The sequence below is a fragment of the Camellia sinensis genome, chromosome 5, assembly GCF_055761805.1.
Source record: "Camellia sinensis isolate YWXY chromosome 5, ASM5576180v1, whole genome shotgun sequence".
Taxonomy (NCBI): Eukaryota; Viridiplantae; Streptophyta; class Magnoliopsida; order Ericales; family Theaceae; genus Camellia; species Camellia sinensis.
In genome coordinates, this window is record NC_138965.1 from 80,374,228 (window position 1) to 80,392,934 (window position 18,707).

Here is an 18,707-nt window from a genome sequence, read left to right on the forward strand (position 1 = left end):
ACAATTTTTTAATACACATTTTTCCATAAAAAGTCAAAAAGTTAACTCAAACATCCATATTTTTTTCTCAACTTTTTAGTTTAAAAAGACAAAAAGTACACTTATTTAAAACATCTCAAACAACCCCTAAAAAAATATAATAGCACTATGTTACAAATAATAATTGAATAAAATAATACTTTACTCAAGGTATTAAAATAAATTAATGAAAATTTTAAAAATAATATATTAGAAATTATCAACGAAATTCGACATATAATATTAGATAAAGATCAACATGTCGAAATTGCAGAAGATAGTAATAACTACCCTTATCTCTATAAAAGAAATTTATTTGAAGAGCCTTTCAAATTAATTCTACTTGAAAAACGTAAACATAATAAAAAATTAAGATAAGATATTTAACTAATTTATAATACTTATAAGTTGGTATTTTATTTTTGTAATGTTTTGAAGGACTAAATAGATTTGATGAATTAAATACTTTTAAAACTTAATAAATTAATTGAAAGTTTAGGAACTAAATAGATTTTTTATTTATATACATTAAGGATTTACTGAACTCAATTGATAGTTCAAGTACTAAATAGATTTGATGAATTAAATACTTTTAAAGCTTAATAAATTCAATTGAAAGTTCAGGAATTAAATAGATTTTTTATTTATATACATGAAGGATTTACTGAACTTAATTGATAGTTCAGGGTTAGAAAGTGAAATTTTCACTGAATTCAGTTGCAACATGTAATAAATTTAATATCGATTTGGGACGACTGCATCACGAGCGTCGCTTTGGCCGAGTGGTTAAGGCGTGTGCCTGCTAAGTACATGGGGTTTCCCCGCGAGAGTTCGAATCTCTCAGGCGACGTCTTTCAACAGTTTTTGAATGTACACTACACTACTCCTTTCATTATTTTTTCCGATAATAACTTTAAAGTTAGTACAATGATGAATGTTGAATAAAATAGAAAAAATCAATAATATATAGGGTGATGCACACTATTAAGGGCGGGGTTCAGATTTGGGCGATTTAATCAATTTAGACTCACTTGTATCAATGCGATTAGGAGAAAAGACAAATCACCCGTAATGCGATTTGTGCAGATGTGTAAGCTGATTTGTGGATTGGACTTTTTTTTTTTAAAATTTATTTTTGAACCTTATTTTTTTTCATTTTGTAAATATTTATTTTTGGCCATTTTCTCCTCATTTTCTAAAATGCTCCAATATTAATAATTAATGAATTAAAACCTATAAAATTAAAAACACAACAAAATCAATTTGTAACACAAATAAATCATTCAAAATCTTAAATTAAATCATAAACTAACACAGGCACATATTTTAAAATCTTAAACTAGAACTCCATATTCATTAATAAATTTAAAATTCTAAATCACAATCATCCATGACAAGTTCAGTAATGTAACAATAATAATATGATCGGTATTTATTCAGTTTCAGTTGATATAATACTATTAGCAAATGCAATGTTAGAATAAGTTCAAAGAATAAATGATGTTTTGTTTTGGGCAAAAATATCTAAGTGAGATATAGGAATGAAATCAATGGTTAAGATAAATAAATAAAAAGTACAAGTGGGTTTTTGCGGGTGCGGGTTAAACCCGTCATCCGCTTGCAACTCGTAAACATGTAATATTTCAAACCGCATCCGTCCACATTGTATTTGCGAAACCGTCCATTTATATACAGGTTGAGCAATTTTTACAAATCGAATAAACCATTGTCCATCCCTACACACTATATGCAAAATCTCATAATTAGGTCCTCCTCAGCATAACTAATTAAAAAAATCCTTGCATAATTATAAAAAAAATAAATAAATTGTGCAGTAACCAAACAACTCTAATACATAACATTTATCTATCAATTCATAATAATATTTACTACTTTATTCTATTAAACCAAATAGAGTATAAGAGTGTATACAATAATATTTAGGGGTGATTTGAGGTGTTTTAAATAAGTGTATTTTTTAATTTTTTATAAAAAAAATGTGTAGAAAAGTAAAAAAAATAGATAAAAAAGTAGGAAGAAGATGTTAATAGATGTTGATTGATATGACCCAAATAAATGTATGTATACAAAAAATATATATATATTTTTTAGTGTATGCCAAACACCTAATTATCATCAATTATTTAATTTGAAACTTATAACAAATATGAAAAAAAAAAAAAACTTCTAGAACATAATAAATAAACAGACTTGTACTATTTGGCGTAAGTTTTGGATGAGATAGATCATTCTCCTCTGACTTTTCTTAATAGATTTTTCTATAGAAAAAAAAAAAAAATGGATGAATGAGGGCAAAATAAGTTTTTAGGATTGGGTGCAGTCCGGCCCATGGGCCTATTTTTCGCCTCCGTTTCGATAATCCTAATCGATAATGTGTAGAACTAGTCGAGTATTATATTATTGTAAAAAATCACGTTGATCGAATACCGATAGTTATTTGATTGGTTTAGATTTGTATAAAAAAAATGAAAGGTAAAAAATAAACGGTTGACATAAATCTAATCCGATCAAATAATTATCGATACCCGATCAACGTGAATTTTTATAAAAATATAGTACTCGACAAGTTCTACATATTAAATGGTTCAAATTATTGAAACGGAACTCAAAAATGAATCCATGAACTGGACTGAATAATCTATCTTAATCTCAAATATGAGGTAAGTTGGTCGCTGATTTGTTTTGCATGAAAAAGTATGCAGAAGTAGTTAAGCCCATCAAATATGATTCGTTAATATTTTTCCTAAAATCTTCGTGCGGCGGCCTCTGTCACGTTGATTTTTGTCATCAAATTGCAATTTAAAATGATTGCCTATTTGAAGCTAGTAATTGTGCAATTCTCTTTTAGTCCTTTAAACGAAGTAAATTAAGGAAGTACAAGCAAAGTGTAGACTAGGTAGTCATACAGCTATGGAGTACAAGCAAATTTCGGTAGGGTTTGGTTGTTTTTTTAAATTGTGATTTAATTAAAAATTAATTTTTTTTTTTTTGAAAATTTATAACTAAACAAATTTTTTCAAAACTCAATTCAAATTTTTTTTTTTTTTTCAAAACTCATAATCAAACATACAATTTAAAACTCAAAATCAAATTATTTTCAAAACTCTATTTAAAGAAAAAAGGGTAAATTACAGTTACACCCCCTTGAGGTTTGGGTTTAATACATATTATCTTTTGACGTTTGAAAAATTAAAATGACCCCCCTATCATTGTAATTATTTAGACAGTATTAACGTTGATATAAAAAAGACATTAAATTCATACGCTCTCTCTTTTCTTACTTTACTTTACTTCTTCTTTTTTCTTTTTTTTTTTTCCTTTGCTTTACTTTTTTTTTTATATGTAATTTCCTCTTTTTTTCTGCCAAGAGTTGTTGCCTTTTATATAAGTAAGAGATTTGTGAAATGAAACTATTAACCACAGGGGCGGTAATGTAATTTTCTAAACGTCAAAGGGTGATATATATTAAATCTAAATTTTAGGGGGGTGTCAGTGTTTTACCCAAAAAAAAATTCAATTTTATTTTATTTTATTTTATTTTTTAAAATTATTTTTAGAGTCGTGATTTAAGTGTGGAGTTATATTTTAAGTTATGAGTTTTGTGTTGAGTTTTCAAAAAAGAAAATTTATTTAGTTATGAGTTTGAATGGTATTTTAAATTTTTTTGGATTTATTTTTCTTTAAAATGTTTAAAATTTTAATTAATTTTATTTTTTTAGGAAAAATATTTTATATTTTAAATATTTAGTTATTTATTTTAATGTGCACTATACTTCATACATTTGTGTGCTGTATTTTTTTAAAAAAATATTTTAAATATTAAAAAATTTTATTTTTATTTTAAATATTTTTTATTTTTTAATTTTAAATATTTTATTTTATTTTATAAATATATTTTTAAATATTTAAATTTTTTTATTATGTATTTGGTTACGATTTGAGTGTGGAGTTTTGAAAATAGCGTAGAATTTTAAGTTATGTGTTTAGTTATGAGTTTTGAAAATAGTTTTTGAATTGAGTTTTGAGTTATATATTTAGTTACGATTTAAATGTAGAGTTGTGTTTTGAGTTTAAAATATTAAAATTTAAAAAATTAAAATATTTACAAAATAAAATAAAATATGTAAAATAAAATAATTTAAATAAAAATTATATATTTAAAATAAAATAATAAAATTTTCTTAAACATTTTTTAATATTTAAAAAAATCTAAAAAATTTCAAAATACAACTCAAAATTCAAAAACTCAAAACTCAAAACTCAAAATACAATTCAAAACTCTTTTCAAAACACAAAATTCCTTTCAAAATTCAAAATTCAAAAACTATTTTCAAAATTCATAACCAAATAAATTTTATCTTTTCAAATCTAAACTCACAACTTCACACTCAAATCACAATTCCAAAATTAAACCATCTCCTCATGGACTCACATTCTAATTCCCTAAAATAACCACAATCCAAAGGGGATTTGATGATCCTTAAAATAAAATAAAATAAATGTCATGCAAAGGCCAACTATGGGGCTTCAATATCTATACTATCTATTTATACCAATAAAATAAAAGGTTCAAGTTATTGTCCTGAAACCTTTACTTTTTTGTATGTCAAGAATATTCATTTTTTAAAAATTCACATCATAATCCCATAATAATTGAAAGTTAGTCCACAAAATAATAAAAGTTAATAATTATTGCTTGAAATCTAAATTTTTATTTATATAATCCACGCATTTGCGTGGATCAAAAATTTCCACCAGTATACAAATAATGTGCAGTTGTAGCTTGCCTATACTGCTCCATTCCAGTAGAAGGCAAACTGCAGAACATATTTTTTTTGAATGAACAAATCAAAAAAATCATTAAGTCCTCACAAGAATCCTTACACTTATCTCTATTGTTTTGCTGTGTGATTTATGATTATCCTAGTCTATATATATATGCCCTCTTGATTCTAGAGCGCATGCGAATGGGAGATTTTGGTGTAGAACAGTTTCTGAATGAATGGTTTAGGGTTTTTGTGATTTCATCTGGTGCTTTCTATGATGGTGGCAACCATTCTCTTTCTTCAACTCCTTTTGTTCCTCACCAAACTTAACATGTTTTCTATGTATGCAATCACTTTGATCAGTATTAGGAACTATGTATACAAATGGCCTACTTAGAATATCATCCAAGTCCTTGAGAGCCTCCAAAGTTTTAACCACAATGCTCATTGTTGGCCTATGCTTTGGCTTGTGGCTCAAGCATTGATAAGCCAATGCAGCTGCCTTTTGAGCTCCTATTTCAGAGTACTGGCCTTCAAGTCTCGGGTCCATTATCCGCTTGAGCCTCCTCAGATCCTTTAGTCGAGGCCTTGCCCAGCCTGCTAGGTTTTGTTCCCGGCGAGGCTGGCTCTTGTCCGCTGCCCTTCTCCCCGTTAGAAGCTCCAAGAGCACTATTCCAAAGCTATACACATCACTTGCGGTGGTCAAGTGACCTGAAACAAAATGTATTACTTAAGTCCTAAATTTTTTAAAAATTTCTCTGTATATATAATTGCATATGTTAATAAAATGTATCTTAAACTTAAAAACATAGAAAAGAAAAATTTACCAGTCATGATGTACTCAGGAGCAGCATAACCTCGAGTTCCCAGGACTCGCGTTGAAACGTGTGTTTCATCTCCCTCTGGACCATCTTTTGCAAGCCCAAAATCCGAGAGTTTTGCAGTATAATCCTAGTATGAACATGATATAAACTCTCAATAGTTGCAAAAGCATAGCACAGTATACCATATGTTATTAAAGCCTAACAAATAGGGAAATTAAAGAAGCTTACAGAGTCTAGCAAGATATTTGAAGCTTTAAAATCCCGATATATGACAGGCTTTTTGGCCTCATGGAGGAAGCCGAGGCCCTTAGCAGCTCCAAGAGCAATTTTCATTCTTGTTGACCATGGAAGTGATACTGAATACCCTATAGATCAGAAGAGAAGACAATCATGAATATATCAATCGTTGCTTCATGAAAAATTATTTGATAAAAGGAAATGTTTAGATTTTTATTTTTAAGACTATTTTTGGATAAGTTTTCTTTTTAATTAATCCCGTTATTTGAGTAAGCAATTTGATTCGGTTGGCATTGCGATTAAATTGAGTATCAAACTGAATTATTGGATTCTGTTGGTTGAAAAACTAAAATCGATCACATATTACAGTTTAATTTTATCTAATTTTTGATTTAGAGTAAATGAGGGATTCATAAGAGGTTTTATAGAAAGAAACTCGTAGAATATCACAGTGGACTTAAATGAAGAGAAAGGGTGGGATATTTTGAAAAAAACACCTCTCTACCCAACCTTTATCGCAAAACAATTAATATTAGTTACTTATTTTAATGAATCAAAATATAAAAGGTATTTACAATATTTTGATTAATTCAATTGGCATCTGTTTAAAATTTTTCCAATATTGAAGAAGACAAGCTCTTTGTTGGATTTCATTAGTTTTTCTTACCGTCCTAATTTTGTGAGTGTGGAAAGTAGACCAAGTCTCCCTAATTTGCTTTGAGAAACAAAGAGGCCTGACCCCCCCCCCCTCCCCACACCACCACCACCACCACCACCACCACCACCACCACGACGTGGGGGTTGGTGATTGGAGGAGAAGAAAAAAAAAAAAAAAAAATTGGCCAATCACAGGCCAGTGGGGGTCGTGGGGGTGACCCCCCAGTGGCGGTCCAGATCTTTTTCCAAAACAAATGTGTTTGCTATAATAGAAACACATCTTTGCATTCACATTAATGATTTTAGCTTATTAAGGAAATACCAAGGACACTTATGTTGCTTGTAGGACTATATTTTTTTTAGCCAAGTATGAAAATGGATTAATCAGGGCTCACCCTGAGTTTTTTGGGGCTCAAGCCAACATTAAAATGGGAGCTTTTTATATATAACAAAAATAAATAAATAAATAATTGTGGGGCGAAATGAAAAGTACTTAAATTTTTGGGTGGATAAAAAAAAAAGAGTAAGCAAGTCCGAATTAAGTAAGCAAGTCCGAAAAAAGTAAGCAAGTACTTAAATTACTTAAATTGAATCAATTTTTCTATCTTTTGCTTCCGAATATAGAGCTATACTTCCTAGGAATCATAATTGTAATATAAATCTAAAAGAGAAATTCAACCGACAGAGATTATTTAAAGCTCAATAGAAATTCAATCCGCAACTACAATCCAATCTCCCACAAAATTGGTGAACAATTGAAGAAAATATCAGATCCAAGCAAAACAAAATCATGATAAAGTTTGAATTAAATTAAAAAAAATAGGGCACTGAAATTAGATTTAGAACACAAATCAAAATTAAGCAAGTCCTTAAATAAAAATTAAAAAAAAATAAAAAACAAAGGCAATGCAATCAATAATAGAAGAAAAGAAAGAGAGCTAGCACTCATAGTCGGTGATTCAATGTCGTAGAAACCACCACACCGCGGTTTGCCTCCAACGCTTAGAATGTAGTGGGTTTAAGTGACGGAGTTTTGTTATTTACATACTTTACCCAATATATTTTTGTAATTTAATTTGGAGCCCTGCATTTTTTGGAGGACTTTTGTCTGGACTGTGTTGTGAAGTTAAGGAACTTGGGCTGGGCCTTAATTTAGAGCTACTAATATTACATGGATTAAAAATATTTTAGGACCCTGAAATTTGATAAATAAAAGAAAAAAGGGGTGGGCAAAATAAGAATTTATAAAATTTAAAAATTCTAAAAACTTCGAAGAACAAAATATTGAAAGAGAAAATTAATTACTAGAGGATGAAATAGAGGAGCATACTTCTAAATAGTTGATTTTCCAAGGAGCCTCTAGGCATATATTCGTATACTAGTAGTCTGTGTTCATCTTCACAACAGTATCCAATTAGCTTCACAAGATGTGGATGCCTTAGTTGCCCAAGAAATATCACTTCTGTCTGTTAACAAAATAGATGACAACATAAACTAATCAGTTCATAAAATCTGCCTATTTTGAAAAGTGGGTTAAAAGCTATTTCCCGACTTCTAAGAGAAAGGATCCTCTAGAGTGATTTTTCCCTAAAGTTTCCTAGAGTGCTATATTGTGTGGTTGAGATTTACTGATAAGTCACATCAATTTTTCTGATGTGACTTGCCAGTAAATCTCAACCATACAATGTAGCACTCTAGGAAACTTTAGGGAAATTTCACTCTAGAGGATCCTTGGTGGACTTGTAATCCATTTCCATCTCTCATAAAAAAATCAAAAAAAAATTAAAAAGTAACTTTTAACCATCTTCCCAAAACACTTAATTTTCATTTGGCAGCTACCAACTTGAAAGAATCAAATTTAGGGTGTGGGGACCCAAAATTAAAAAACACTAGAGGAACTGAGAGCTTATTAGAAGTAGTTTTTTAATCAATTTTTTGGGGGGCCTTCAGCAGACTTTTCATGCAATATTTTTTATTTTTTATTTCTTGAGAAGTTTTAGTGAAAATCACTAATAATTTAAAAAATAATCAAAATGGACAAAACGTGCACTAAAGATGCAAACACGCTAATTTAATTGAAGAATCAACAATTTAGGTAATTTATTTTTTAAAAATCTTTAAAAATTTAAAAAAAAAAAAAAGATTAAATTTTTGAAAGTCTACTTAAAAATGGATTTGAAAAACTGGTTTTGTTAGTAATACACCAAAGGAAGGTCCAAAAAAAAAAAGAAAAAAAGAAGGCATTTTAGTGAATAAAACTTACGAGCCATTCCCTGTGACCTTGGAGACCATCCAAATCCAAGAGCTTAATTGCCACAGGCTGAGGCTTCAAAGCAGAAGGCCGAAGTTTGTGATCAATGAAACCCTTGAAAACGGGTCCGAATCCGCCTTTGCCAAGCAAGTTATAGGAAGAGAAGTTGTGAGTGATCACTCTCAGCTCTGCCAACGTAAACACATGAAGGTTTGAACCGGGTAGTGAGTTTGAGAGGTCCTCTGAAAGCGTTGTTGAACTAGTACTCAAATCTGATTGATAATAAAGCCTCTCAAGTAATGAACTTTTCTCCGAAACAGCTTTCTTCTTGATAGTCTTCGGCTTCTTAGGAAGAGGAGTTGAATCTAATGGGTTTTCACTTTTGAAACAACTTGGGATGAAGATGGATCGCCATGTAATCTTCTTCTTAACCCTCATTTTGTAGATATGTATATATCTCAACGTTTACGCTAAAAGCCTTAAAATCATCAAGTTGGTATTGTTATGATATGGAAGTGGAAAGGGTTTGATCAGATAAGTATTTAAGGGGTACAAAACAAGGGCACAGAGATGGGCTGGTGGCCGTATGGAATGGCAGTGGGCAAATGGTTTGGAGGGCACACCAAAGAACTGCAGTATTCTATTGACTAACTTTTCTCTCTCTCTCTCTCTCTCTCTCTCTCTCTCTCTCTCTCATGCTTTTGTTCTTACATATATATATATATATATATACATAATATGTAATTAAAAAAATTATATTAAATTAGACTATAATAGTTCAATAATTCATAGTTAAAAAGTTAATAATCACTAATTTTTAATTGGAGATAGAAAAGCACAGTTGACTCAGTGGTCTATATAGTTATTGTTTGGGACGGTGAGAAGGTTAGAAATTTAGGGCTTGTTTGGTTTGAGTTTTTAGAGATGAGTTATAGAAAAAAAAATTAAAAAAATTGTTTGGTTTGAAATTTTTCTCAAATTTTTTTTTAAATCACTTCTTTCTCTTACACATCAATCAATCAATCACTTTTTCTCTCTCCTCTCTCATTCTCAATCACTTTTTCTTTCACACACATCTACTCAATTCTTCCAAAATATCAAATCATTCCAAACTCCCACAAAAAAATTTACTCTCAAAATATACAACCAAACAAACCAAAAAAATTTCTAAAACAACTCTCCTAATTTTTTTTCAAAAACAACTCTCCCAAATACAAACCAAACAAGCCCTTAAAGTTTGAGTCAATGGAGCGACTACGACAATTTCGTTATAATTTAATTTATTAATCTCTTAACATCCTATTGTATAGAAAACAAAAAAAAATTTAAAAATAAGTAATCAACTGTTGTATTAGACAATAATAGACCACCTGACCTTGCAGTAGAAGTATGCAGGAGTGATCATACTAGATGAACAAAATTTTTATGTTGAATAATGTAATCATTTTCATTTTAAAGCTAAACGCCAATAATTATGATTTAGAATTGTAAAAATGTCATTTTCACATAATTTTGTATTAATATTAAGTATAAAAAATTTGGATATTATTTTCTAGATACTTATATACAAAATGATGGTAGATATATAATAATCACTCCGTTGGTGGGTAAAAGAGTTTTTAGTCAATAAATCCCCCCCAACCCCCCACCAGCCCCCCTGACTTTGTTTCTAAGCTTTTGGAATGATTTATGAGGAAAGTTGTTTCTAGACTTTCTCAAAACCTTCTTAATTGGTTTGAAACGATAAACTTTACCAGCACAGTAAATATCTTGAAATATTGGAATGACCCTTAAATATTTTTATTTTTACATATTGCGTGAGTCTATATAATAAACCATGTGTATTATTTTTTTTAAAGTGATAACTCCAATATTTACACATAGCGTTTGTTTGTTTGTTTGTCATTTAAGTCTAAGAGTTGTTTTGGGAATTGATTTTTAAAATAAATTTTTAACTTTTTATTAAACGATGTGTAAAAAAAATAAAAAAAATATGATTTATTTTTTTGTTGTGACTTTTGATTAAAATCGTATGTTACCGAATGTAAGAAATGGAAATTATAATAATAATTTTACCTAGTAATACATAGCAGTCCTATTAAACTGTTTGCTTGCTGTTTAAGTCTATGTAAGAAATAAAAGTTAAAAAAATAATTTTACCTAGTAATGCATAGCAGTCCTATTAAAAATATATATATAAATTACAATAGTGTCTATGAATTATTGTTTTATGTTTATTACTTTTCTCAACCTTATTCGTCTGTCATTAAGGTAAACAAAACACGTTTTTTTTGGCTTATGATTTTTGTCGGAGGGGCATACAGTGAGACGCTCTTTTAACTTCATAAGTAAATGGAAAAAATAATTAAAAAACGAGAGTGGCTTCTCTCTAATTCCTAATCAGATTGTAGGGTGCTATTGACCAGCGGTCCTTATTTTGTGTTTATCTCGATAATTTAAATCATTTAATGTATAGAAATTGTTAAGGGGCGATTCTACTTACACTATTACTTTATCTCTTTACACCCTCCATATGAGTTTCTCCCTCCTCCCAATTTTATCCATGTGTGAAATTACCTTTAAAGACAAAACACTAAAATTAAATATATTTTGTTATCTCCTTACACCACTTGGTCTTCAATCCCTGCTCCTCTTTTTTCTTTTCTTAATTTTTCTTTTCTTTTACACATCTCTTTTCAAAAAGCGAGAATCAAAGTATTTTGATCATTAAAAAAAGTAATAGATAAAGAAACAGTGGTGAAGAACCATAAAAAAAAATGAAATGATGAGTTATTTATTTATTTGGTAGGTTTTTGTTTCGATTTTCTAAACTGGTGTTCGACTTTCGTTCGGTGCTTCGAAATTGAACAAAATAAAATAGTCCAACACCATATTACCGAACAAAAAATATAAGTCTGGTAACCAACTACCGAATAAAAGATACATTTCCGGTAACCCCAAACCAAATTTTTTTAATTTGTTCGGCTTTTCATTACCATGTATTTTCAATTTCATATTTTTTTATTTTTTATTTTTTTCCCTAGAAGGATTATACTTATACTCATCGCAACAACGCAAGTACTGCAATATTGGTGGACTCTAATTATGAATTCATTACAGACGAGATTTGTTAAGTTTTTTTTTATGAATACGATTTTTTCTTATTTTTAATTTGTATTGAGTTTTATTAATAATTTGACGTATAAATGTATTTATTATCTTTAAATTTTTAGTAGTCGTGAAACATTAATTAAATGAGTTTCTGACGTTCGGAAGAATACTGAATTTGTCATTGTTATAAAGAAATCAAATGTGGGAGACAACGACAGAAAACCAAGACTTACACTTGCTTGTAAAAGAAGTGGTTACTATAAAGACAACATGAAGATCAAGGGAAAACGATTGAGGTTGACAGGTTCTAAAAAGTGTGAATGTCTATTTCTATTAAAAGGGAAAAAATTACGTACAAATTACCAAGACGAATTGTGATAACATATTTGATTGATAGATGCAAATAATGACAGATTTTATGGATACTTTATGGATATTCATACACTTGATATTTTTGTGAATAATTTTATGGGTACTTTTTATGTATGATTTTATGGATGCGTATTTGATATAAATTTTTTTATGAATGGTTCAAGGAAAAAGTAAATCTTTCAATGTATAGCGACGGGGGCCTAAACAACTCTATTGTAGTTTGGCAATATGACACTAGAGTAATTCCATTTGTATAACAAGGCATCACTGAACAGACACTTCACAAGTGGTCCAAATTAATTTCTTGTTATCATCATCTAATCGGATGGCAACATAATGCTAGGAAAAAAATATTGTCCGGTAATATGGCACTGGAGTAATTCAAATTAATTAGTGTTGTATTACTAAATAGGCCCACCACAAATTAAAAAATCATTGTTTAGAAAAAAGTGGCTCTGTAAATATATAGTAACAAAATGCTGGAGAAATCTAATTTTTTCCGGCAGCATAACACCGGAATAATGTGAATTGTTTAGCACTATGTTACCAAAATTAGTAGTGTAAAGAGATGAAATAGTTAATTGAATAATGTTTTGTGGCCCGAAAAATTCTGCCCCGAATGGCTGAAACGACGTCGTTTCAGCCATTCAATTTTTTTTTTTTTTCTTCTTCCTCAGTTTGATACGCAGTGAGGGAGGAGAGAAAGAGAAAGAGAAAGAGAGGGAGAGGGAGAGAAAGAGAGGGAGAGGGAGAGGCCGTCGCCGTCGTCGTCGCCGATAGCCGATCGCCGCGCCTCCGCTTTCGCCGCCTCGCTGCTCTGCTCTGATCGTCGCCGTCACTGCTCTGATCGTCGCCTCCGCCCCTCGTCGGCTCTGCCCCGCTCGTCGCCTCCGCCGATCGTGTCGCCTCCGCCGCCTCTTCCTCCATTTTTTAGGCCCCCTCCATTCCTTCCTCCCCCTCCCCCTCCCCCTCCTCCCCCTCCCTCCTTCCCTTCTTCGTCTTCCTCCTTTCTCCTGCTGAAAAGAAAAAAAAAAAAAAATTAGGGAAATTTTTTTTGAGCCATTCGAGCCGCTGCCCATTCGGGCTCTGTAGCACCACTGTAGTTAATTTATGGTTAGTTTTGGTAATATATTGGGGTGTAATGAGAATTACATTTTTGTTTAGTGGTGTAATGAGATGGAGGGTGTAAAAAGGTTAAATAGTGGTGTAAGTAGAATCACTCATTGTTAAGATATCATTTTTGCAAAAAATTACGTTGATCAGACCTTAATAACTTTTTTATCAGACCAAATTTGTGTTAATGATTTATTTTTAAAATTATAATTGTCATTAATACAAATGTGATATGATCAATTAGTTATTGATATCCGATTGATATAATTTTTTTTATAAGAATGATATTCTCGATAAAATTTACATATTGAACGACTTAGATTATCAAATTAAGGGATTGTTTGGGATGACCTAAATAAGTGCACTTTTTGTTTTTTTACGAAAAGATGTGCAGAAAAGTAGAGAGGTGATGTGATGAAAAAAAGATAAGAAGATAGATTATTTTTGGGTCGCCAAACTTGGCCAGAGTTGTTTGGGATAACCTAAATAAATGCGCTTTTTGTCTTTTTACGAAAAGATGTACAGAAAAATAAAGAAGTGATGTGATAAAAAAAAATAAAAAAATAAAAAGATAGATTATTTTTAGGTCGCCAAAATAGACCTACCGTAGATCAACAACACCCTCCAGTACTGGTGAGATACCTGTCGATTAAAGAAAACAGCAGTGCTACGTCGTTTGAATTTCTGCCCCCCTGAATCCCCCGAACCAAAAACGACGTCGTTTCGTCATTTTTGGATTTTTTTTTTTTTTTTTTGTTCAATCAGAGAAATAGATGAAGACGAAGAAAGAAGGGGGGAAGAAAGAAGGGAAGAAGAAGAAGGGAAGAAGAAGCAGAGGCAGACGACGGCGGCGGCGAAGGCAGACGGCGGAGGAGCTGCGATGATTGGCGATCTGCGACGATGGGCCGAGCTACGACGATCGGCCGAGCTGCGACGATCGGACGATCGGGCGGAATGCAGGGGGCTCTGTGTGTGTGTGTCTCCCTCTCTTTCCCTCTCTCCTCTCCTCTCTCTCTCTCTCTCTCTTTGTCCCTCTCCCTCTTCCTCTTCCCCCTGTGTGTTGTTTGAGCTCGAAAATGGTCGAAAATGGAAGAAAAAAAAAAAGCCTAATGCCCAAAACGACATCGTTTTGGGCATTAGAGGGATTAGGGGGGACAAATTTTCAAGCTCTCAAATATTATTCTAAAGAAAAAGTAGGCTGGCTTGCAAAGTTACACAATTCCAGACGCTAAACTAATGAAATTAAAATGTGAACATCATTTATATAATAATCTAAAATGTTTCTTTGGGATTTTTGAGTCAGTTGAGGATGGCGCTAAACCAATGCTTCACAAATGCCTGCATGCTTCTCCTTGTAGATAGCGGGTGATTATTGGATATTTTTAGAATATAATTGTGTAATATTTTATGATATTATTATTGATTAATAAAATGAAATATTATAATTTTATATTAAATAATTAAAAAATATAAATAAACATAATAAATAATAATTAGCGAAAAAATACAAACACACAACATTCTAAGAACACGTAATAATTTTCCACACCACAGGATTTGGAAGACAGTAATTGATGTAAGACAGCCTTGCACTTATTAATTTAATTTAATTTAATTTTTTTAATGGAGAGATTAATTTTGAATACTTTTTTATAAATTCCTATTCCCCTAGTTATGTTTCATTTTTAGTTTATATTATTTTTTTATATTTTAATAAGTCTTTTAGGTGACATAATTATCAAAATATCTCTAATAATATTTATATTTACAGTGTAAATATTCCGTGATGTGAATATTAACACCGTCAATGTGAATGTTCACATCATTACTATAAATATCCACACCATCAATATAAATGTTAATATGTCAGTGTAAACATTCAAATGTTAATGTGAATATTCACATTACCAAATTGTTAACCGTTCAAAAAATATTTGTAAGGGTAGAAATGTCTATAAAATATCTTAAATATGAGAATTAGGATTTAGTAGATCAAATGTCCAAATAATAGAACTTATTAAAATAAAAAAAAATATCTTATAAATTAATTGAGATACAAACATTTAAAAAATAATTTTTTAATAAATTTCCCATTAATTTTTATATCTTAAACCTGCATGAGCAAATGACACCTGCCATCATTTTTCATCACGTGTTAGCTGGCCTCGCCTGCTTAGCCTAGCCGCCGACGTATGTATAAATTAAAGGGAATGGAAAATGTTTGGGTTGCTATGATATTTTCATCGCCCATGCTAGTTAGGATGGTTGAATAAAATTATGGGGTATTTATTTGTAGGTTTTAATAAGTGGATTTATTGTTTAATAAGTTTTATAAAAAAAAAGTTATTATAAAAAACGTCACTAATTGTAAATTTTATCAACAATTTATAAAAATCATGATAAAAAATACTAATTGTCATTTTTTAACGACGTATGTAAAAAATTATCACAAAAAAATTATTTTTAACAACAATTTTATCAAGACTTATTTTCAATAGGACTTGATGGGAATTAAGTCCAACTGTTAAGACTTATTGATAGCTTACCCTAAAATTTATATGAATTTTCTTATTTAAAGGACAAAAATGTTGTTCAAATTATTTAAAATAAAATAAATTGGTTCGATTTATATGACTGAAAATAAAAATATAGAAACTAAAACTGCAATATTGCAAAAGAAATAAAATTAAAATTAAAGAAATAGAAATCTAAAAGCCAAACAAAAATATGAGACATGATAAGAACAAATCTAGAAAAATAAGGAGATAGCAAACTGAGACATGTGTATCACACAGTATCCTTAAAATATATTTGTCGCCTCATCGGAGGATACTGGACATTTGGCTGCATCTGTCTCTCATGATACAACAATGGTTGAATGCTATTGTAGAGGCACCTTACTAAAGCAGCTCCAACGAACATCAGAATGGCAAAACACACACACACACACACACACACACACAAACACAGGAAGAACTTCTAGAGACATAAGGAGACTCTGGACATTTTTGCTGTCTTGACAATAGGAGGAGAGGAGCCTCAACATTCAAGGATAGCATCAATGGGCCAATCAATTCCGTATAATCGGTGTATTAACCCATCAATTATAGAGCTCGGGACATGTGATGAAATTCAAAGAGCCATAACTCAGCTCTAGGTAAAAAAGGGAGAGGGTTGGTCGGCTACTGTAGGCATAGTGCCTTTTTCGAGTCTAAGGTATTGCTTCCCACACCGACTTACTTTGACCAACAAAGAGTCGCCACTTAATTTTTAAAGAGGAATTAAGAAACCTTTAACAAGGAAAACTAAGTTAATGCCTAATCCGTCATAACTAGAAAATTTCTAGGTTCGAGAATTTCGGTACAAAAAAGGAAGGTCATTTTTATGGAAATACCTCATTTTGCCCAATGTAAAGATTGGCCTCTACTCATTTTCTATTTTATGATTTTAGTGATTAATTATTCACAAACTTCATTATTCGGCCTAAAACCCCTAACTAACCTAAAACTATGTGATTTGAAGAAAAATGAATATCATATAATTTAGATTGAATGAATAAAGCCATATTTTCATAAAAAGTGATTTTTCATTAGAAAAAGTGGGTTTTTGATAATCCATGGCCTTAAACATAAATTAACATATACAATATTCATAAAAACATACAAAACACACAATTTTGCATAGAAAAATAATTAATTTGCATAATTGAAAAATAATGCAAGAAGCACACATATGCCAAGAGGATAGAGAGAACTTATCCGAATGCTTATTTACGCGTCTTGCATGCATGCATAAAATATATATGTCCTAATCATGCAACTAACATACAAAAACATGAACCTAGGTCTGGTTTAAGGCTACTAATGATGCTTATGCACAAAATAAAACTAACGAGTAAAAAGTACAAATATAAACTAACTGCATGATATCTCAAACTGGACCATGCATGCTCATTTTATGATCAAAATAAACTTAAAAACATGTTGTTCTAATGGGTTGAGAAGAATATACAAAGAAAGGGAAAGAGAGTAAATTGAACAACTAAAATATATGAACTACATGGGGATTATGCTAAAATAACTATCCTACATGCTTACATATTGAGAAAATGAGAGGAAAAGGGTACTGAAATTAAGAGCGAAGTTGAGAATACCTACTGGTTTGCTTAAAACGAAGAGCAATCCAAGAGACTGAAAGAAAACCAAGCGTTTCTTGCTTGCAAGCCTCCTTTAAGCTTTGGTTTCAAGTTAGGGTTCAAGAGCTTCAGTCCTTAGGTGTTTCTAGAGGCTTAGAATTGCTGTGAGGGTGAAAAAATTTCATGGCTACGGCTAGGGAAGAGGAGAAGAGGGTGTTTTTACTCTCTAAAGTTCACAAAATGGCTCAAAATCTTCCCCTTAAAAAGGAGGAGGGGGAGGAGGAGGGGTCTATTTTATAGGCAAGAGGGAAGGTTCTGGAAACCTTTCTAGGGTTCCATTGCTTTCTCCTGCCGCCTCTCACCAAAAGTGCACCAAAATTGAGTTTTTAAAAATAACTCTGTCACGCTTGGATGCGCGCACCCTCATTGTTGTGTGCACACACAACGATTGTGCGCAGACATAGATAAGATGTGCACGTATGAGGCACGTGTACACACACCCTTTTCCATGATACACGTATCCTCCTTACTTGCATTCCATACTCTTGGCTTGTTTGTGGTCTAACACTACAACAAATTACACATTTGGCAACTAATTTTTTTTATAGTCGCCAAAGGTTCACATTTTAGCTACCATTTTAATTTAGTCGAGATATATTGTTTTTTGGAGACTAAAAAAAAAAATTAGTCACTAAATATATAGTTATAGGCAACTAAAAAAAATTAGTCACCAAAAGTCTGTATTTTACGCTACTAATTCTAGGTTAGTCGCTGAATAAGCTTATTTGCCGACAAAAATATAGTTTAGTCGCCAAATATTATGGACATTTTTTACACTTTTTGGTGATTAAAAAATTTAGTCGGCATATATTTAATTTTTCTCGACGAAAAAAAAAATAGTAGCCAAATGATACTTTTGGCTGCAAAACAGTTTGTCGTTATTCATTACTATTTGGCGACAAAAAAATAATTTAGCCGCTAAAAGTTGAAATTTTTTTTTTTAAGAGGGAAACCAATTAATTTGGCGCCTATATGTCTATTCTCTCTCTCTCTCACACACACACATACACACGATATACACTGTTCTGTAACAATTTTCACTCTGTTGACACTACCAATCCTCACCCCTGTTAACTACCGGCGCTTGCCACCGTCGCACACTGCCATTGCCACTTGCAAATCACCAGTGCCACTTAATCATA

The 18,707-nt window shown here is 31.1% G+C and overlaps 1 protein-coding gene and 1 non-coding gene across 2 annotated transcripts; one reads left to right on the plus strand and one right to left on the minus strand.

Annotated features, from left to right (window-relative positions):
• The first annotated feature begins 786 nt into the window (after positions 1-786).
• Positions 787-868, plus strand: TRNAS-GCU (transfer RNA serine (anticodon GCU)). The gene has a single exon. It is a non-coding gene; the product is annotated as a tRNA-Ser (tRNA).
• Positions 869-4,731: 3,863 nt separating this feature from the next.
• Positions 4,732-9,449, minus strand: LOC114308852 (serine/threonine-protein kinase RIPK). Its single transcript, XM_028254537.2, has 5 exons — positions 8,787-9,449; positions 7,854-7,989; positions 5,858-5,994; positions 5,633-5,756; positions 4,732-5,516 (listed from the first exon to the last, which is right to left on the minus strand). Exons 1-5 carry the CDS (start codon positions 9,210-9,212, stop codon positions 5,047-5,049), a joined length of 1,293 nt encoding a protein of 430 aa, XP_028110338.2. The 5' UTR covers positions 9,213-9,449; the 3' UTR covers positions 4,732-5,046.
• Between the last annotated feature and the right edge of the window lie 9,258 nt (positions 9,450-18,707).

Excerpts from the sequence above, each read along its gene's own strand:
- LOC114308852 (XM_028254537.2), bottom strand. The coding sequence starts at position 9,212 with ATGAGGGTTAAGAAGAAGATTACATGGCGATCCATCTTCATCCCAAGT. Across the intron at positions 5,757-5,857 it reads CAAATATCTTGCTAGACTCT|GATTATACTGCAAAACTCTC; the intron begins GTAAGCTTCTTT and ends TGTTCATACTAG. Across the intron at positions 5,517-5,632 it reads TCCTGAGTACATCATGACTG|GTCACTTGACCACCGCAAGT; the intron begins GTAAATTTTTCT and ends ATTTTGTTTCAG.